At 54.8% G+C, this 20,105-nt stretch overlaps 6 protein-coding genes and 1 pseudogene across 7 annotated transcripts; 4 read left to right on the forward strand and 3 right to left on the reverse strand.

Annotated features, from left to right (window-relative positions):
* Nucleotides 1-1,219: 1,219 nt before the first annotated feature.
* J3D65DRAFT_602627 (glucan 1,3-beta-glucosidase) lies at nucleotides 1,220-2,729 on the reverse strand (the record flags this gene model as incomplete). Its single annotated transcript, XM_066798135.1, has 3 exons — nucleotides 1,220-2,142; nucleotides 2,355-2,629; nucleotides 2,677-2,729. 3 exons carry the CDS (start codon nucleotides 2,727-2,729, stop codon nucleotides 1,220-1,222), a joined length of 1,251 nt encoding a protein of 416 aa, XP_066656318.1.
* Nucleotides 2,730-3,793: 1,064 nt separating this feature from the next.
* Nucleotides 3,794-5,589, forward strand: J3D65DRAFT_338646 (uncharacterized protein). The gene is made up of 5 exons (XM_066795461.1): nucleotides 3,794-4,018; nucleotides 4,084-4,223; nucleotides 4,348-5,030; nucleotides 5,079-5,458; nucleotides 5,514-5,589. Exons 2-4 carry the CDS (start codon nucleotides 4,210-4,212, stop codon nucleotides 5,342-5,344), a joined length of 963 nt encoding a protein of 320 aa, XP_066656319.1. The 5' UTR covers nucleotides 3,794-4,018; nucleotides 4,084-4,209; the 3' UTR covers nucleotides 5,345-5,458; nucleotides 5,514-5,589.
* Nucleotides 5,416-6,817, forward strand: J3D65DRAFT_337424 (uncharacterized protein). Its single transcript, XM_066795459.1, has 2 exons — nucleotides 5,416-6,145; nucleotides 6,204-6,817. The coding sequence occupies exons 1-2, from the start codon at nucleotides 5,780-5,782 to the stop codon at nucleotides 6,519-6,521; spliced, it is 684 nt and encodes a 227-aa protein (XP_066656320.1). The 5' UTR covers nucleotides 5,416-5,779; the 3' UTR covers nucleotides 6,522-6,817.
* A 507-nt stretch (nucleotides 6,818-7,324) lies between these two features.
* On the forward strand, nucleotides 7,325-8,775 carry J3D65DRAFT_645627 (putative cation efflux family protein; the record flags this gene model as incomplete). The annotated part of the gene is made up of 3 exons (XM_066802220.1): nucleotides 7,325-7,511; nucleotides 7,636-8,031; nucleotides 8,129-8,775. The coding sequence occupies 3 exons, from the start codon at nucleotides 7,325-7,327 to the stop codon at nucleotides 8,773-8,775; spliced, it is 1,230 nt and encodes a 409-aa protein (XP_066656321.1).
* Nucleotides 8,776-10,827: 2,052 nt separating this feature from the next.
* Nucleotides 10,828-10,910, forward strand: J3D65DRAFT_t60 (annotated as a pseudogene). Its single transcript has one exon. The product of its transcript is annotated as a tRNA-OTHER (tRNA).
* Nucleotides 10,911-12,655: 1,745 nt separating this feature from the next.
* Nucleotides 12,656-13,320, reverse strand: J3D65DRAFT_339005 (uncharacterized protein). The gene has a single exon (XM_066795464.1). The coding sequence runs from the start codon at nucleotides 13,113-13,115 to the stop codon at nucleotides 12,693-12,695; it is 423 nt and encodes a 140-aa protein (XP_066656322.1). The 5' UTR covers nucleotides 13,116-13,320; the 3' UTR covers nucleotides 12,656-12,692.
* Nucleotides 13,321-13,906: 586 nt separating this feature from the next.
* Nucleotides 13,907-18,883, reverse strand: J3D65DRAFT_552417 (Bromodomain-containing AAA ATPase protein; the record flags this gene model as incomplete). Its single annotated transcript, XM_066797081.1, has 3 exons — nucleotides 13,907-17,647; nucleotides 17,900-18,254; nucleotides 18,294-18,883. 3 exons carry the CDS (start codon nucleotides 18,881-18,883, stop codon nucleotides 13,907-13,909), a joined length of 4,686 nt encoding a protein of 1,561 aa, XP_066656323.1.
* Between the last annotated feature and the right edge of the window lie 1,222 nt (nucleotides 18,884-20,105).

The raw sequence follows: 20,105 nt of genomic DNA on the forward strand, positions 1-20,105 counted from the left end.
AGACGTCTCGGCATCGCGATGCGGGTAGATCTGCACAACACGTAAATCCGTAACGTAGAGCTCCCTCTCCAAGTAGACAGAAAAGGAAAGTGACCAGGTTGTAGAATTGGTGTGGGGGAATGGCTGCCGCCGCTGCTGCTGCAAGTAAGCACTCTAGCATGTTAGAAGTAGTTAGATATGTGGGTCGCCGAACAGGACTGATTACAGGTACATGTGGATTGCCCGCCGCCACCGCTGTGAGTAAGCGCATCGCATGTACACCTGCTGCTCTACTTCTGTAAAGTAGACAAAAAGTCTCTCTCCCACTCTGGGTCGCATAAGTGCCGTGGGATATCCAGAAGGTCGCATCAGGTCTGCTGCGTCGTTGCCCAAGAAGGAATGAGGCGTCGTGGTACAGACGCCTTCCCCAGAGACCGCTAAGCCGGATTTACATAGCGCAGGGGTGGAATGGGCTGATGAGCTGCGCAAGGCTGAGAGTGAGCGGCATGACGACGGAGGCGAGATTGCCGCGGTCTGGAGTGTGGGGTAAAAGTTTTTCGATGTCTGTTGTATTCGCGACTCGTCATCTCGGCCCCCGCCGCTTCATGGCCGTGGGCGACAAAGCCGTGACTAGCGCTGTTGGTGGAGGAGGACCGTGGTGGGCGACGAGTCGCATCGAGTGCCGTTGACGCTGCGGCGGTGGCAAGGGATTCTCCGCGAGGAAATAGGCAGGAGCCAACAACTCACGAGGCAAACCAACGACTGGAAGGCTTCCTTGTGGGAGGAAATCAAGAAGCTGCCGTGGGACCGTGAGTGGTAAAAGCGACATTAGCCGACGTGGACGAGGCATGTCGCGTGGCTCTCTTCTGCCTGCAAGCATCGACGAGAAGAGGGCACGAGACTGGAAGTCGAGGGTTGAAGTTGGAATTAGGCCGTCCGAGAGCGGGCCGGTACCAGCACACTGGTCAAAAGTCTGGGGAAAACGGCACAATCCCTGGGTCCCTGGATCGAGCTAACCTTTGCCGGATCTTTGCTCCGTCTTCAGCCCTCGTCACTTGCCAAACTTCGGATCATCCAACGACTTTGATTTCGTATGTGCAAGAGGCTCGCTGTTCACTGTGTACAGGGGTATGAAAGAGACGACGGGTCATGACTCGTAAACGACTGCCTCAGCATAGTCGTAGCGCTGTGTTGATTGCAAACACCCAAAAGCACTCGCTGTTCGCTGCATGCGATTTTTCTACCCGCACGCGGACCCAATGGTACGACCCTCGAGCGTCGGGAACACACCAGCATCAATCAGCTTGAAAAGGTCCCACTCGGCCGCGCCTTCGGTCTTGAAGTTCCACCAGAACCAGCCCTGCGTCTTGTACTCCCACACGTCCAGCTGGGCGTTGATGTAGTTGGTCGTGGCAGTCTTCATCTCGTCGCTCCACTTGGAAATGTCGTTCTTGTCCTCGCAGGATCCGACGTAGCTGGATCCCGAGTACGTGCCGTCGTATCGTGCGCCAATGCCAAAGCCATTCAGGTACGTGGCGCAGTCGGTCATTGCGCCGGTCCACTCGCCGACGACGACAAACTTGTCGAAGCCCTCGCCCCAGTTTTGCGCGTTGGTGCACACGTACGAGTTGTGGTCATCTGCCGACATGGCCACAAGTGAGTCGGTAAAGACTTGGTACTCATGGTGGTCGACCACAGCTCCCTCGACGCCTTCCCCACTGAGGACTCCATTCCATTGGGACGGATTGACGAAGCCGTCCTGAATAACAACCATGGCTTCGCTGCCGTCGACTCCGCGGACCGTGCTGAATCCGTTTTCGTAGTAGGCTTTGGTTGCATCGAAACCTCCCTCGAGGTTAGACATGAGTGGCTCATTGAGGAGCTGGATACCCTTCACGACGTCCGAGTAGTTTGCCGTGGCGTATTTGTTGGCAATGATAGTTATGACTTCTTCAGTGGCAGACACCGAGTCATAGGTAGTCCAGCCTGGCGACGACGTCTTTTGGCCCGAGTTGTCGAATCCGTTCTGGGAGCGAGGGGCACCGTGAAGATCAATCCAGACGGCAAGACCGGTGTTCCTTGCCCATTCAATGGCGGTATCGAGATACGGCGCTGCCCCTTGGATGTATGGGTCCTCGCCATATTTTTGGAAAGCCCAGTAACCTGTTCCGCGTTAGTTGCATATCCGGATGCGAAGTGACGAAAAGATCAGACTCAGTTCAGGCATGAGCCTTTGAATTGTATGCTCAATGTTGTGCATGCATCCAAAGGGAGCCTTTGGGTGAGAGTTGTGTCAAGAGTCTTGGATATTGCTAGATCCAATGGCTCTGCATGATGCATAGGTGCAATTGGAAGGCTGGGAAATGCTGTCTTACCAATTGGAATGCGCACGGCTGAAAACCCATTGTCGGCGAGCTTCTGGAAATCATCTTGTGAGACCCACGAGTCCCAGTGTGACTTGAGAACGTCGGCTGCATTGTCGGAATTTTGACACAGCGTATACTCGTCGACAATCCCCAGCGACGTGTCAAACTGATCAAAGACTGAAGGAGTGATCCAAGGTTCGAGGACAAGCCAGCCCCCAATATTGGCACCTCTTACGGGTGACGCACCAAGCTCGTAGGCACGCTTCTTGTGAGGAATGGCCAAGCTGGACACCATGTGAGAGGGCTTCTTTTCAGAGACATGGAGACTTACGCAGAGGATGCCTGGAGAAGAGATGCCACGGCCAAAGCCTGAGTGAGCTTCATTGTGAATCAGAAGTGAAGCTGGAAGAGGTTAGAAGAGGTGTCAATTCAATGGGATGGTGCTGGACGTGTGAGAGGGCCAAGTTCCGGAGGGGCACGCTACGGTTAATATACGACGAGCATGAAGAGGGACCACGACGTGGAGGCAAGGATGATGACATCCCGAGCAGCAGGCTGAAGATCCACGCACCCACGCACTCCAGCTTTCTCGGGCGCCTTGGATGCAAGCAGAACAAAAAGTTAGCGGACAAGGGTCCTAGCTTGAGGCAGTATGACATCAGGCGCATGTTGACTGTTTACTTTGGTCGGCTCAAAGGGTGAATCCGGGATTCTTGGGGCGCTCGTGGCTGGCGGTGAAGGGGCGGGCTTGGATTAGGCATTGCTCGTGGGTGGAAGAGGTTTTGGACACACAGTGTCTGTAGGTCCTGGGAACCTGCGTCCGGGGTGCAGCATACAGGCCCGCGATCCATACACCAAGCTCCAGCAGACGTCGGCTTTGACGAGGCATGGGAGGCCGGCCAGTAGAAGCGACCGACGTCCTGGCAAAAGGGACTGGTGGCTTTGATGCTGGCCAGGAAGCCTATAGCGGAGCCTTTTTTTCGCGTATGACAGCGAGGCGTCGCACACGGGTGGACGGACGGGGCCGATCTTAGCGCACCAGAGGCTAACGTGGCGCCCTCCCTCCCGAGCATGCGCTGCTCGGCAGGTGCACACATGATCTACCTGGCTTGCGACTTGGGGTGGTCTTCTTCCAAGAAGCCGAAATTACAGCTGACGGCGTGGACGAATCGGCTCAACGACCTGGGCCAGAGGGTCGAGAGCGCGTGACGGGGTTGTGCAGGAAATATTTTGGGCGATCGGGACTACGGGGCCAGCGGACGGCTCTCGTGGGCGTGACGGCTGTGTAGCCTTGGTTGTAGAGATACCGGTCGCAGTAGTAGCAGCTGTATCTCGAGAACGCGCCCCATTCAGCTATCCCGAAGAGGAAACCAAGCGAAACAGCTTGGGTAGTCGGATATGAGCGGTCCGCGTCAGACCCGTGATATCCCGGCTCCCGACGCTGCAGGCGTTGCAGGCTGGGTCCGCTCCGAGCACTGGCACACCAAGAACCTCTGCCATGACAAGGTACAGTAGTCTTGTTGTCATATGCGGCCGGCTTACTTCGCGGGGGGTCGTCTTTTTCGATCCAGCACACCCCGCTTCATAATGCTCGCCGTCATATGATGATTCTGTGCAGAAGCGACGTCAAAGGAAGGAACCCAAGCCTCGTCAGACGTGAAAAAAAAAGCCAGGTTCGTCCGTACCAACGCAGTACTCTGCTGGGCGCCACGAGCTGGAGGGGCTGACTCGGCCCAAGGGGACGAATGTGTGGAAGTACAACAGGAAGTGTGGCTGCACGCCAATGGTTTGCAGTATGCTGCGTGCGCAATAAGGGCTCCACGTCGACACCGACTCGTATGAGGACTGAGCCGGAGGTCACTCGATGGCTGAGAAAAGGTACCCAAAGACTCAGGGGGCTGCATTCCATTGACATGTGCTCGAGGCTTTGGTGCTGCTGCACTGCGACCCTATCTGCCAATTAGCGCGAACTTGCACCAACGCGTCCTAAAAATTGTGGCAGGATGTCCGAGCGCGTAACGAAGTCTGCCACGGTCAAAGAGGCATCAACCGCCCTCTTGATTTCTTTTGGATGCACTGCTCACGGCCACGGCCACAGCAAGCAAAGCCACCGCCTGCGCCATGGCCGAGGCAGAATCCCAAGCGCCGGCCTTGTGGATGCCGGCCTCTCAGAGGTGGAAAAGGAAAGAGAAAAGTCTCGGGGCCAGTCGTTGCAGAGACACCATGGGTGTGTCGGAGGCGACAGCGGCGGAGAAGCCAGGGCCGGGCGATCTGCTGTAGGTGAAAGCGGCGTCGATGGCCGGGTACGACGCGGATGGAGGGAGCCAGGCACTCGCCTAGATGCCCAGATTGGGCCTAATTGGACATGTGTCTCGACTCGGGCAATTGGAACAGAACACAACCATCTCAGTCATCTACGAGTCCAACACCATGATCGACGAACGGCCCATCGCCCTCCCATGTTGTGCGGAAACTGTGCCAATAGCCGCGCTTCGAAGTCAAACCCAGCTTGCTCGGCTCCACGGCGAAGGCAGAGGCTGAAACCGCGCCCACTGCCGTCTTCTTACCACAACGCCCTTTTCAGCCCTTCAGCCTTGATCAACCGGCTCGAAGCAGCCATCACCATCTATCAACCTTGGGCAAAAGTGGTGTTGAGTGGGGAGCAAAGGCAGCGCAACCACTCAGGCACAGTTGGTACACTCTAGCCGCCGACAACGTTGACATGGCCTGTAGCCGCCGAGCCGCATCGCGCTCGCGAGACTACACCTCCCCGAGGCGCGTACAGTACCGTGGTGCCTTTTTGGCTTTGCCGCACCCGTAGAGGCGCACCCGTTGGCCAACGTCACCGGCTTGCCGCCCTGGAGCCACACAGAACTCGCACCCCTGCGTCGTTGGACCCTTTTGAGGACCTCCTCGGGGTCTCATCGTGGCGGCCGGCCACTCACAAGGCCCAGAAGCAGCGGCACCCCGTTCTTTCGACGGAGCGGCTATGTGAATGACTGCCGCTTGACGGTTTCAAGTTTGAAAGACTGCTAATTTTGCTTCTTTTGGCTTCCTCTTTGAGCCGCATGGCGAGTACCAAAAGTGGAAGACGTTTCATGACGACAGACCAGGTAAGGCCGTGGTCTTGCGCAGCCACTGGAATGTAGCTCATCGTCACTCAAGAAGGTCCCGCTGCGCCGCAATGGTTGGTATATATGACTTGGGGGCGAGCCTTTGGGTTGCAAGACCAAACACCGGTAATTCGCACTCTTACTTTCCCTTGTCTGTATCTTCCTCTTGTTTCCTTGCATACTCTCCTCAACTCCATTTCCACCCTTCGTAATCGATAATCTCCGTCGTCATCTTTCCTGAAAGTCGCGTAATACACTCGCAATCCACGAGCATTGCTTCTCAGACAACCGTTGGAGAGTTTTCTTGATTCAAGAACCATCATGCCCAAAGACGTCAAAGCATCCGCCCACAACCACCGAATGGAACCAATCCAAGTACAGCCTGCTCCAGCCATTGGAGGCCAATCACGAAGCACGGCTCAGTGGCTCAAGGAGGACGACGACAGATTGATGCAAGCCCGGGCGTCAGGTCTCAATTGGCAACCTATCGCTGCTCGCTACTTTCCAAACAAGACGCCAAATGCTTGCAGGAAACGTCACGAGAGGCTGATGGAGCGTCGCAACGCTGAGGACTTTGATGGCTTCAAGCTTGAACTGCTTGCTCAAGAGTACATGAACGTCCGCAAGGAGATGTGGAGCCTCCTCGCGGAACGAGTTGGGGAGAAATGGGCAGTGGTCGAGGCAAAGGTAAGCACAGAAGAATGACTTCGTTTTGAGCAATTGGAAGCTAATGAATGGGATGTAGTGCATGGAACGTGGTCTCAAGAACCTACAGGCAGCACACCGAGCAGCACAGCGGAAGGAACGAGGTAACTACGAAGGCGAAGACAGCGGCATCGGAGGCTCGGACGCTGAGAGCGAGGCAGAGGAATGTGGCCCGCCGGTCGATGCTGGTTCGCATCGAGCCGGGCCCTCCAACCAAGCCCGGAATCAGAATCAAAACCAAAACCAAAACCAGAGCTCGAAATCGAAATCGAAATCCGACACTCTCAAGGCGCAGCGGGGATTTCCTTCGATTCAGTCGATGCTGTCACCGGAGCCACCGCAGGGCAAGCAGGGGTGAAATGGGCGGTCAATTGTTTGTTTGGCATCATTGGGGATTCGGCGTTGGTATTGTTTTTGGGAGGTTGGCAATCTGGAGGTGTTGATGGGCGGCGGTTAACAGGAGGGCTCTGATTGGCTGGTGGTTTTATACTCCTGAATTGCACCGGGAACCGCATGCCAAGCAAAAGCTTGCGTGGACTGAGCAAGTGCCAAGGACCTGAGCCCCGTAGCTTTGCAATGTTCAGTTTCAGGCTTACGAATGGCGACCGGCTGGCTGGCTGGGTGCGAAAAGGCGTGAAGGGGAGGGAGTGGTGGGGATGACGGAGTGCAAGCCATGTCATCATCAGGTTCGCCGTTTCGGCGCGCAGTGGATTCCTTTCCGACTCACCTCAAACCTGCTCCAGCACCGCAGAGCCTCAACTTCCTGCTGCTTGGTATTCGAAAAAGGCCTGCCCAAGCGCTTCATCTCGACCTCTTTGTTTCCTTATGCTTGTGCGCGTTGCCCCGAGCCATGGCGCGCCAACCTGTCCGTGTTACGCGTTCCGTGCGGGTACGCGGGTGATGGGCGCCGGAGTTCATCGAGGGCCACGTTTATCCTCCACCCTTTTACGTCTCAGGCTTTCGCACTTAAGATACCACGGTCCGCGCAATTCTTCCTCCTCGACAGCAACAAAGTCGCTCGCTTCGTCCCCCCCCGCACCGCCCGCCGCTCGCTCTGTTGTGCTTCCCTCGGCCCCGTCCGCCCTGCCGCCGCTTCCTCGATTTACTTCTTTGACCATTTACGCTTCCCGCCGGCACAACCTCATCGTCCCAAACCCAGCCATGACAGCCACCCAGACCCGCGGTCATGCGGGTCACAGTCACGGCCATCACCATCACACCGATCCGTCGCTGTTGCTCAGCAGTGACAAGAAGGACGCCGCCGTGCGCATCACGCGCCTAGGACTCTTTCTCAATATCGTCCTGGCTATAGGGAAGGGAGTGGCTGGCTACTACTGGAATAGCAAAAGTGCGTTTCCTCGATCAACCCACCTGATGGACTAGCGCTTCCGTTAGTCTGTGCCGCTACTGCTACAGGGTCGCGAGAGACGTGGGTGATAGAACAGGACAGTCGCTAATGCAGGCAAAAATAGTGCTCATCGGAGATGCTTTCCACTCTCTCTCGGACATGATGTCGGATATCATGACCTTGATCACGGTCAAATGGTCCCTCAAACCACCCTCGGAACGATATCCCACAGGGTTTGGCAAGATTGAGAGCCTGGGCAGCTTGGGCGTATCCTCGTTGCTGCTCATGGGCGGTCTGGGAATCGGATGGTCTGCGGTGCTCACTCTGAGCCAGCAGTTTGCTCCGGAATTGGCCGACGTGCTGTCCCACTTTGACTTCCTGGGACTAGGACATGGCCACGGCCACGACCATGGGGGTCACAGTCACAGCGCAAGCCACATGGCAGCAGAGGCCCCGAGCTTGAATGCCGCGTGGTTATTGTTTGCATCTGCCGCCGTCAAGGAGTGGCTAGTATATGCAAGTAAGTCGTTGGCCGGGACACCAGATCTCGAAATCGCAATACTCGAGATAATCTTGCATTCCCCCACGGCGCGCTAACATTCACGCCCTCCCCACAGCCCGGAAAGTTGCCCGTGAGCGCAAGTCGTCCGTCCTCGATAGCAACGCCATGCACCACCGCGTCGACAGCTACACGGCCATCTTGACCGCCTGCATAATCCTCGCCTCCAACTTTGCGACCAATGCCGCCTGGCTGGACCCTGTCGGCTCCCTCATCATTACCGGCATGGTCGTCAAAGCCGGCTACCAAAACTTCTTCCAGGCCATGCGCGAGCTGGTCGACGTGACGGTGGACGAAGACATCAAGGACAGCGTGCGCCGCGCCGCTACCAAGGCCCTCACCGACGCCGGTCTCTTCACCGAAGCCGCCGAGGCCGACAGCACCCAGCATGTACAAATTCGCCATGTGCAGGGAGTCAAGAGCGGGCCCAACTACCTTATGGAGGTCGACTTGTCAGTACCCGGTCACTGGAGTGTGGAGCAGTCGGCGGGCGTTGAGGAGCTGGTGCGCGAGCGCGTCGGTCTCCGCTGCCGCGGCGTCAAGCGCGTCAAGGTCCGCTTTGTGCCCGCCGACCGCCCCAGTGATGGACCCGAGTTTTTGGACGAGTTCATCGCTGCCGATGTTAGCGGTAGGAGTACGCCAGAGCATGACCACGAGCACGACCACGGCCATAACCATGGCCAAGATGCGAAGAAGAAGCGGTGATTTGTTTTTGTTTCATTTGCGCCTTCTGTTTTGGGATCGTATAGAGTAGCGACGAAGAGATTCCATTGTGAGAATAGGGGAAGAAAAAGAGCTGGAATAGGGGCAACTCGCGGCCCCAAACACTGCCCATCCCCCTTGGTCATGGGTTGACCACTTTGAGAAAGAGAGAGACGATGGTTCGGCACATTTTTTCCCTTCGGACTCGGTCTGTGGCGGTGTACGCATGTTCGTGTGGCTGTGCTCAGTCAGTCCGGCCGATCGACAAAGTGGCGGTGTCTGTATCCATTTTGTACGATGTGCGGCGCTATACCCATTGGATGAGATGAGTGTGCACTTTTGGCATGGACACAAAAGTTCTACTTTTTGTTCAGTTCTTTCTCCATTGTCTTTTTTCCCTACTCGTCGTATTGACCTGCACAGGCTTGTTGGCTAAGGCGGCTGCGTGGTGGTAGCGAGCATTTTTTGTTTGTTTTGTGTGAGGGTTGTTGAAGTGCGGTTGTATGTGCTTGGACGAGTGGAATGCTGTGGAGTTGAAGAGTTGGAGGCTCTTGGACGAGAAAAAAGATGATCCTCCTTTCCTTTGCCTTTTCGCCAGTGCTCTGGACTTCGAAGCTGGTCACTCAAGAAGGACGCCCGTCGGCAGTCTTTAGCAAACCTTGTTTTTCTTGGCCTTGGGACAGACGGGTCTCTTTTCCGTTTGAATACTTCGTTCTGCTTTGTATCTCTGGACGGTAATCCTATCCAAGTTTTCGAATCATTACTCTGTATCTTTCCCATGAAAACTTCATTTTACACGTTCTCAGTAAGTCAAGTAAAAAAACCCTTTCCTCCCGTCGACGGTCGGTAATTCCAAGCACGTCCGTGATTATGTTGGCTTTAAACCCTTGTTTCTGAGACATGGATCTTTCTCTGCGTTAAGCTTGTTGGTTTAGGTTGCTTGAGTTTCTCTTATCGCGAACGCCGATTCGGAAAAGCCGCAGAGGTCTCGCAACTACCTTTTTGTCATTCGGTATTGCCGATTCTCAGCGTTGCTTCTATTTATACCAATCCACTTCGCTGATGTCATCCTTGAATGATGCTGAGTGGCAAGAGGTCTCGGAACAGAACTTTGAAAATGCACAGTACTCCCTGAAAAATAGAAATACTCGTACCCCACCCAAAGAAGAACACCAGCAGATACGCAGCAGCGAGACACAGCAGTTTCGGGGTAGTCCATGAGTCCTTTGTGTCACGCATACTTTTCGCCTCTTTTCCATGGATGAAACGAGAAGTGATCTCGCGAGCTCAACACACTCGCATGTGAGTGTCTATCAAAAAGTCTCGGGATTAGTCACGAAATTAAAGAATCCGATAAGCCTTCTTAGGCCGTTGTCCAGGTTAAGTAATATAGCTGCGTTAGACTTTGGCCCTAGTTCCTCCCCTGTAGTATGATTTGTGTTTACTTTCTTATGTACATAACTTGGGAGGTTGGACTCTACTCAAAGGTGCCCTGTCAAAAAGCTTGTCCAAGAGGTCTCGGAAAGAAGTCGGAATGACGCACCGGAGGCAGACGAAGACGATCATCCGGCTTCGAAAGTTACTCTCTTGGGCCTTTATCTTTCAAAGGCCGAGGGTCGCGTTCCTGGAATCGCAGCGCACCACGCCAGCAGTAACATCTGCGTTGTTGGATTTCAATGGTGCAGACTATGTAGTTCCCTCCAAAGGAAGAGCGGACTGTTTTCACTCTTGCAAGGGGTGTTTATATTGAAGTGTCGGGGAGCGAAGATATTGAAAGAGGGTTTCTTGTGCTTTGTGAATAAGTCAAGCACAGGAGGAATTTCCATTTGAATCCTCAGGTGTCTGCCTGTCGTCATAAGAATCGCACGCAGGACCGCGCGCGCGCGAAGTGTGAGAGGTACGCCCCTGGGTCACGTCTCCAACGTCGAATCCATCAATTTCTCGGCCAGAACGAGGGAAATCCTCCGCTGGGACACCAGCATCATGGCAAAAGAATTCCTGCAATTATAAACATCTGCGAGAGCTTCCCCAGTACACAGTGACAAGGCGCGAAACGGGTTAGTGGTGTAGTGGTAACGCATGCCCGCGGCACACGTCGCTCCGCCGGCAAGTCTCAGGTTCAAGTCCTGGCCGACCTAGAGGCCCTTTTTGCTTGTTCTTTCTCTTTTGTTCCCCTTTCTTGTCTGCCGATTATTCGCCAGCGACAATTCAATCCTTGCGAGGGTTTGTTGGTGAGGTGGATTCGTGCGCTTTGGTTGGGGGGCTCCTGGTTATGGTTGACCGAGTTGGAGTCGCATTTTGATTCGGTTGGGGAATTGAGCACGGGTTAAGGGGTAGCGAGGGGATGTCATCGAGATCTTTTGTGTTCAGCTTCTTTGTTTTCAGGATGTACCTCTAGAAAGTTGCGAATCCTCCGGCATGGTGAGTGTCGGTGTTGTCAAATAATATTACTCGTTTTCGAATGGGATCGACAATGCCAACAACTTCTCTGAAACAAGCCTTTCTTGAAGGCAATGAAGGTAGACTCCAGCGCCGACAAAAAGTGTGACTGACTAGCACTGAACATTCCAGACAAACAAGACAGGTGCGCGTGTGCATAGTTATACGGTGGAGTTTGGACAATGCCAAAGCCCACCTACGCTTTGCTCGCAGCTTGACCAACGGACTCAGCAGGGCGAAGATGGCGCTTCATATACGCCTCTTCCGTGCTCCGTGCTTAAGCGCTTGGGTCAAGGCAGAAATCATACGCCTAGTGACGATGAGCGGACCAGCACTCGTGATCCAGCTGGGTACCTTACATGTTTTCGCGTGTAGTAGTGGTCAAATAAATGGGACTGTGGTCTTGCTGCCGTACTGGACGACAGCTCCTTAAGCATGACTATTCTCGCGGATGAGTGCTCCCTGAGTGTTAGCTGTAATGACGGATAACTACTGTACTTCCTAAGCGTAGCTATGATGGCAGACGACTGCTCCTCGAGTGTAATTGTAAAATAAATGACTGCTCCCAAGGCGCAACTCTAGCCTTAAATCAAAGCGCTCTGCATGCAGCCGCAGTATTAGGAGGTTTCATTTCTTTCGACAGCGATTGTGGTAGGTCTCCAAGCAGGCACACGTCGAGGAACCTGGTGTGGAGGTATAGTATCTACCAAAATCTGCTGCTGTGAGTAATCGATGGACGCGCGGAAAAGAAATCGGCTGTTTTCTTTTTGCATCCGTGGAGGTTTTGATTTTCTTTCTAGTCGCCGCAGTTGAGCTTTTGACGCAGCATTAACCGGAGCGGAATTGCTCATATTTACACCTGGATGACCTACGCGTTCTAAGCACTTCAACGACTTTCAAGGATTAAGAGGAAATTATGAACTCACAACTGTCATTGAAAAGTTTCCTCTGCTTCAAGCAGAAAAGCCGCCATCAACCATAAAATCTGCCTGTCAGGCAAGCAATAAAGCAAGTCGAGGCATCTCAACAACCACCCCACGACACCCCACACATCTTCCCGCAGAAATTCACCCAGAACCCCGCAATTTCGCTGTCGTTGTAACTTGCCGCTGTCAATATTGCGCCGTGGAACGGCCAAAGCATCACGACGCGCATGCATGCAGCCCCTGGTACATGCGTAAACACGCAACAACGATGCACGGCAGGCGCGAGCAGATGGATCAGGAGATGTTCTGGACGACGCACACGGGCAAGCCAGGACATTGTGCATGCGCTGTCGTCTTGTTGGGCAGTGGCGATGAATGGCGGGGGCTGGGCTAGGCGGGGCTGAGTGCAGCACGGCAAGACGTTGTTGCCATTGTCGGTATTGGTAGGTTGTAGCGATCGAGATGACGTCTGGCACAAGATGTGGGCTTTCGGATAGACAGGGAGCTTCCAGGAGCTTTTTTCAGCTTTTCAACCCGATTGATTCGGTATTTGGGTCAAGCAGATAGACAAGCGAGAGCGAGACTACCCAAACCATACCAGGTGCCCGCACACCAGGCGTAGTCAGGAGCTTCCTCCAACCGACCCAATCCCATCTCCGCCCAAGTCTTTCCAGACTCTGAATGATTCCCTCCATTCAATTCCATCCATCCAGAGAAGCAGCCCTCGATGCCAAGACGGAGATACATACACAAAAGAGTCCCTGATTCCCTCCATAGCTGACCAGTTCGCTCGCTGGTTGTCAACCGCATCTGCAAAATCAGTCGCCGGTTCGAAAAGGAAAAAACAAAGACAGAACAGACGAAAAGAAAGCGCGGCGACACCATGCCCCGTGTCAAGCCGCAGAAGATAACGCTCAGGACGCAATGACAACCCATCGCGCCGCCCCCGCATGTTCGTCCCCACAAGCGGCATCGCATCGCATCCACCGAAGGGGTCCGATGCCGCGCACTCTAATGCTCGGTCTGATGGCTCCAACTTCTTTCTTGAGAAAGTGGGAGTGCAGAGAGAAGAGAAACAAGATGGCTAAAAACCAAATCAACGCGTCGCTAGTCCAATCGCCCATGACATGCTGCAGGAGGGATCAAGCCGCCAAGAGTAGAAGTCCTTGACGTTTTTGAGTGGGAAGTGGAACAAGGCGGAGAAAAGAATAAGGAAGAAGCAGAAAGTAAAAGGTGTGTCCCAGAGAAAGTTGGTTGAGACTCCATGGGTCGCCATTGAGTGACCTGGTTCATGGCCTCAGCAAAAGGAGCTGTACATTGGGTCGGAAGCTTTTGAGTCCAGACAAGTTGTTTGGACGGCTGAAGCAGATCAAACGAGACACCACGATATGCGGTGGACGTTGGCCCAACCCGCTCGAAATCGGTGTAACGAAAAAAGTGAGGCCTATTTTTTGCTCCGTCGGCGACACCATCAATCACCCACGGAGCGACGGATGCAGGCTCAACCCATCCACCAGCTGATGTACAAGCCTGAAAGGTTCTTCAAAGTCTCTGCCTGGAAGTGCATGCTTTCCACTGCACTTGGTTCTGTTTGGAGGTGTCAAACCCTTGGTGTTTGATGTAATCGTCCATGTAGTGCCAGTACTTTCTTTGCCGACCGTATGATGGTTGTCGTCATCCTTCACCAAGGGTGTAGAGTTGATCAACTGGAGCAGCAGAGGTTGAGATGTTGTTCATGAAAGCCGCTATTCCCACGGCTGATGCTCGCTCTACTCTGGTTGGCTGGGATCGAAGACCTTTTGCATCTCTTCAATGTCCTTGATTGTGTCATTGAAAGCCACCATTGCGCTCTGCAGAACAATGTTGCGGTTCCATTCGCCGCGAATGTTCCAGATGGCCTGCATGATAGCACTGTTGACTTGCTCCAGCTGCTCAACAGACAAACCTGAGCTACGGCGGGAGAGCTCATCGTGCAGCGTGACGAGCTGGTCCTCATCAAGGATGAGCTTCGGCGGAGGTTGCTCCTGCGACTCGCTGTTGTTAAGCAAGCTTGAAATGGCCGTTTGCGGACGTGATTGAGGTATTGAGGGGGTGGCGAAGTGCGTCTGAGACGACTGAGAAGGCTGGGAGCCCGTGGGCTGGCTGCTGGCAAAGGCTTCTTGAGTGTCGGGGATTTCAGATCCACCAGACTGAGCAGGTCCCGAAGCAAAGTCGGGATGTGCTCCAGAGCCAACACCATTGGTGCTCTGAGTATTGGTAAATGGCGCCGACGAGCGATGAGAGCGATCCGAAGTCTTTTGACCGGATGTTGTTGTTGATGCGCTATTCTGATAATCGCCGGGCTGTGTGCCTGCCGCCATTTGAGTGTGACCAGAACGCTGGGAGCGATTGAAGCCTTGGCTGCCTTGAGTGCCCTGGGTACCCTGGATATCCGGGCCGCTGTGCTCATCGAGACGCAGTCGCTTGTCGCGATGTTGCTCCATTGTCGAGGAGTCTTGTTCTTGACTATCCTCGCCACGAGTCTCGTCAGTGCCGCCGCCGCCGGTGCCGTTGCTTTCGCGCTGTCGGTCTTCAACAGTGACACCATTGGATAGCGGGCTCGGGCCGATGCGACGCGTAGGCGTTACAGGTAGCCGTTGCTGTCCAGGGACATGCTCCCCAAGCACGATGGGACCAGTGCTCTCAGTCTCTGGCTGCGAAGGCCCATGGGCGGGAGGCACATTGGCCCGAACTTCGGCGACCTCTTGACCGTTGGCTCCCGCGGCTCTGGCCTTCTCTTCAAGCTTCTTGAGGCGTTCCTGCTCTCTCTGGTAGACCTGTTCACAGGCAGCCCACAATTCTGGGTCTGCATACTCGAGCTTGGATATGTCGACTTCCACATTGGTCAGGATCTCGTTCGCCTTGAGGACCCTCTCAACATCGCCCAAGTTCTTTGCATCCCTGGCAAGCTTGTGAATGTCGTCCAAGAAGTCTCTGGGCCTCTTGTAGTACCCGTTTGACAGACGTTCCTCTATGCCGGCAAGGTTGAGATTGTAGTAAAACTTCTTGGTAGCTACTTCCAGCAGGCCCTTCTCGCCATTGCGGTCGTATGCGAGCTCAAAGGGCCGATCTCCGGTCAAGCGCATCTCATCCGGCACATCGGTTGTGAGGATCTCGGGGTTTTCTTCCTCGTAGAGATACCGGATCTGACTGTCGTCAATGACAGAGTTGCGAAACTTGCGGTACTTTTGTTTGAGCTGTTCCATAATGGGCTGGATAGCAATCTTCAACAAGTTCAAGATATGGCGGTCTCGCTTCTTGAGCGCCTTTAGCTCGTCCTTTGAGGGAGCCGGAGTGGGAGGAGCAGCAGGTTCCTCAGCCTCAGCCAGTTCTTCAAACTTGCGCTTCTTGCGGTTGGTATCTGGGAATTCCTTTGGCGATTTGCGAATATAGGTGACGACGTTGTCAAAGTACTCTTTCCGCGCACTCTCGTCGGGGCGTTTCAGCTCGAACTGGTTCTTCAGCGAGAAACCAAAGAGATTCCGAACCATCTCTGGGTCTGGTCTGTCATCGTGGCTCAGTTGCTCCATCGTGCCAAGGACAAGAACAGGATCGGTTGCTGGCATAGTGCGAAGCAGGCCGGTGAATGTGGTTATGACCTCTCTGCTGACCGTCGAATACCAGACGTCGACGTTTGGAATGTAAATGACAGAGGGCTTGTGGCGGCGGACCTCTTTAAAGAGCTGCACCAAGGTGGCCTCCGGTGAGCTGCCAGCCTCACCCAGCAGGTTTGGCAAATCGAACGATTGCACGTGCATGCCCTCGAACTTGTGCAGCAGTGCTGCTCCAATGTCTTGCTGTCCCATGCCCACGGATCCACGGATGAGAAGTCGTGGGCGGAAGACCCTGCCGTTTTCAAAATCGCGACGGAGGTTTTCACGCTCGAAACCAAAGTTGTCATCTCGATCATCGTATTGCGCCTCCTCCAGTGCCGTCAACTTTTTCTTTGGGGGGATTACCTCATCGATGACACGCACAATGTCCATGAGCTGCTGACGCAGCAGCGGCTCTTTGGTTTTGGACAGTGGCGCAGCACCGACACTGGTTGACCGCTCCGAGGACGGGACAATCTTGTCCAACGATATCATAAAGTCCTTGGCCGAGACCTTGATCTTGTCGACATCAATCACCAGCTTCTTTGAGGACTGGTAGATTTGCGGAAATGTTCCTTGCACTGCATTCACCGCGGCTTCGGTGCAAAGTGCCCGCAAATCAGCACCACCGTACCCCTTGGTTACATGAGCTAGTTGATTTTTGAAGTTGTCGTCGAGAGGCGGGCTCCAATCCTTGGTGTGAATGTCAATAATGGCGCGACGGGCGTCTGCGTTGGGTAGAGGGAAGTAAAACTCGCGGTCGAAACGACCAGGACGACGAAGGGCGGGATCGACAGAGTCGGGACGGTTGGTAGCTCCAATGACTACTACCTGGCCACGATCATCCATGCCGTCCATCAATGCGAGGAGGGTGGCGACAATGGAAGCGTGGATTTGCTCCGATCGACTGGACCGCACAGGCGCGATGCCGTCAATCTCGTCGAAGAAAATGATACTCGGTTGGTTCTTACGCGCCTCCTCGAACAACATGCGCAACTGTCTTTCGGCTTCACCGACCCATTTGCTGAGGGCATCGGCTCCCTTGCGCATGTAGAAGGTGACCTTTTTGCCACCGTTGGCACTGACAGCATTGGCAAGAGCACGAGCGAGGAGAGTTTTACCAGTACCGGGCGGGCCATGGAATAAGACACCACGTGGAGGAGTCGTTTTGAACTTGCGGAAGATTTCTGGATACGTAAGAGGCAGGGTGACCATTTCCTTGAGCTGGTTAATGTGATCTTCCAATCCACCAACGCTGTCAAAGGTAATGTCCTGGTTGACGCTGAGCGGGTCAGTGTCGGCGAGCTGTTTCCTGGGATTGATTTTGCCAAAGTCCGCTGGTCCTCCACCAAATCCCTTTTGTGCATTGTCCTTGGTGGGCACGAGCAAACCTCTGCCGTCTGGCGTTTTGCCGATAGCACCAGCCATACCGGACGGAGCTGCTTGGCCACCACCAACGTCGTCGTCACTACTGTCAGAGTCGAATTCGCCAAGAGGTTCTGCCCGAGAAGGGCCACCAAGCAGAGGAGGGCGGCCACCGATGCCACCAAAGGGCCCTTGAACGGAGAAGAGCGGACGCCATCCACCAGCCGTCTTGCGACCGCCTCGGTTGCGGGAAGGAGTCGCCATGACTGCATCAGCTGCCTCTTCAGCAAGCTCATCTTGCTGCACGATGTCCTGGAGGTTGGCAATCTTGTAGTCGACCTTGGAGACACGATTGCGAAGCCTGGGCGCGTGGTCAAACACAATCTTGGCCTCGGGACGCTGGCGAAGGCGTTCGCGACGGTTTCGTCTGTTTTCCTTGGCTAGGGCAGCCGCTTCATCAGCAAGCTCATCTTGGTCAATCTCATCATCAGAGTTGTTTCGGCGACGGCTTTGCTGTGACGACTTTGCGCGACTACGCCGTGATGATCGCTGTCCAATGCTCTCATCACTCGAGGTCTTTTGCCGCTTGTTTGGCGGTTCGTCGGAATCTGAGAGCTCATCATCATGCTTGTCGTCGTCTTCGCCAGGTTCGAAATCGCTGCTTTCGGCGGATTTGCGTTTTCGGTCGTTCGGGCGGTCGAAGGAGCCCTGCAGAGACATAAGTTCGCGTTCAGAAACCCCACGCTTTCGTGTTGAATGATCTACTTTGGCCGTTTGAGTGCGAGTGCGAGCGATGGGCCCTTCATCGCTGTCCTCGTCTGGCGAGCCATGTTCTGACTCCTTGACGACTTCCTCTTCCAACTCGGGATTTTCATCGACCGGGGCCGCCGGGGCCGCCGGGGGCGTAGCAGTCTTTTCCTTCTGACCCTCATACTGAATTTCAGATGTAGGAGATGCGGCTCCATGTTGCACTTCCTGATCTTCGTGTTCATTGGCCTCGAACGATGGACCTGAATTTTCTTGGGACGCTTCCATGATGGTGCTCGGCCGTGGACCTTTCCGACCCACGTTAGGACGTTGAGGTGAGTTGGACTGAGGTGTCTTGCTGCGGGTAGCTCGACTGTCTCGTCTTGGGTACTGATGAGACTGCTGTGGTGACTTGCTACGAGTAGCCCTGCTGCTGCGCCTCAAGTTTGGATATTGCAGCGACTGAAGAGGAAGTTCGCGATCCTCAGACAGTCTGGCGCTTCGACGAGAGGGTTGCGATGGTTGCAAAGACTTGCTCGCCGCTCGGGTAGACCTTCGAGTGGTCCGGCCGGTGGATATCTCGAGAGCCTTTGGAGGGACTCTGAGTCTAACGATTAATTTTGGGGGTTCGGGAGATCCGTCCTCGATCTCTTCGATGTCTTCCTCGCTCTTCTCCTCGTACTTGACCTGCTTGTTTTTGATGGCGCTCCTGACGGGGCGACCTGTGCGGGGATTCCGCTCGGCAACCTCTGTTTCGTGCGAGCTGTTTGACTCGTAGGATTTCTCGCTCAAATCCGACTCGTCGTCTTCTACAATATCGCCGTCAGAGTCTCGGTAGCTGCGACGGACTCTCTTTGGTTGTTTGCTTGAGGATTTGGTGCCCTTGGTCCTGGAGCGATGGCGACGTGGCGGCGACGACGGGTTGTCTTCAAAATCCTCGTCGTTAGAGTCTGATTTGTTCGGATCGAAGTCTGTAAAGAGGCGCTCCTTGTGCGTAGGCATGGTTGCGCGTGGAGGGATGGGAGGTGGGAGAAAAAGGTGAATGGGGAGCCTGTATTGGCATGGGGCGTCAGCGGAGGCGATCCACGACACTGTCGAAGAACAAGCAACCAGCCAAGTGCATCGAGAGGAAAGGAGACCATACGGGATGGAAAAAACGTCGACAGGTCGAAGACGAGCCGCGGGTCGTATCAATTGACAGCGTGCCGCAGCCGACCGACGACGACTGCGACAGCTGCAGGAGCTTGAGCGAAAGGCGAGGCGCAAGGAAGGAAATTGGACCGGTGAGGCGACAAAGCACACTGCAACAAGAGCAGGCGATGGAATCAATGAGTGCAGCGCTCGAGATGCGCACGATGGGTCGGAATGATACGATGAGGAGAGGGTCGGGAGGGTAGAGTTGTTTGGGTTCGCGTTCAGCAGCGCGGCCACAGTGCGGCTCACAGAACCTTGCTTATGTGATCCAACGCCAACCAATCAGCTTCGCGCCAACCACAAGTGCTTCGACAGCCCGGCCACGAAAGTCATAACGACAATTAAATGCCCCCCATGACAAGACGCTCATAACAGATTCGGATGCACTCAGAATGGCGTTCAAAAGCTCAAGCTCACTCCCGCGACGCATTTCCACACGTTTTGGACAACTCCCGACCCCTGACCCGACCTGTACCTGGAGACTTTGTATCGACGTCGCCGTCACTCTCAGGCACCCTAGCTGCCAGTGATCGGCTGCAGGAACCGTTGAGGCTCAAAACCTTATCGCCGTTAAGCTCCTTGCCAGCGGGTGTGTCCTTCTTTGTGGGGATGCACGTGCCCGGCCCGCAGCGCTCGCCATCAACTCGTGCCCGAAACAACAAACCCTTTGTTGCACCATCTCTCGCCTCTGCATCGACAACGACGTCCGTCTCCATCACCAGTGTGGTTTCTGATCATCTTGCACAAGCAGCTCTGGAAGGCTTGCGCCTGATCCGGTCATGGCCCCCCTGACGCTCCCAAGTGCGACACGCAATACCGCGCAGCTGCAGAGCACATGTTCAGAAGTTGTCCCGATGATGGTGGTGATGGCCAAGGGGAGTTTCGGTGATGGACGAAGCGTTGTCCCAACGGGATGGAGCAACAACGGAGGAGCCAAGAGTGCGTGGCTCCAGCCCACCTCACCCACGGGCACCACGTCCGGTCGCTGCGCTCCCAATTTGCACCCCTGCCGAGGTTTTGCCGGTCACGC

The sequence above is a fragment of the Phyllosticta citribraziliensis genome, assembly GCF_038025025.1.
Source record: "Phyllosticta citribraziliensis strain CPC 17464 chromosome Unknown J3D65scaffold_5, whole genome shotgun sequence".
Classification (NCBI taxonomy): domain Eukaryota; kingdom Fungi; phylum Ascomycota; class Dothideomycetes; order Botryosphaeriales; family Phyllostictaceae; genus Phyllosticta; species Phyllosticta citribraziliensis.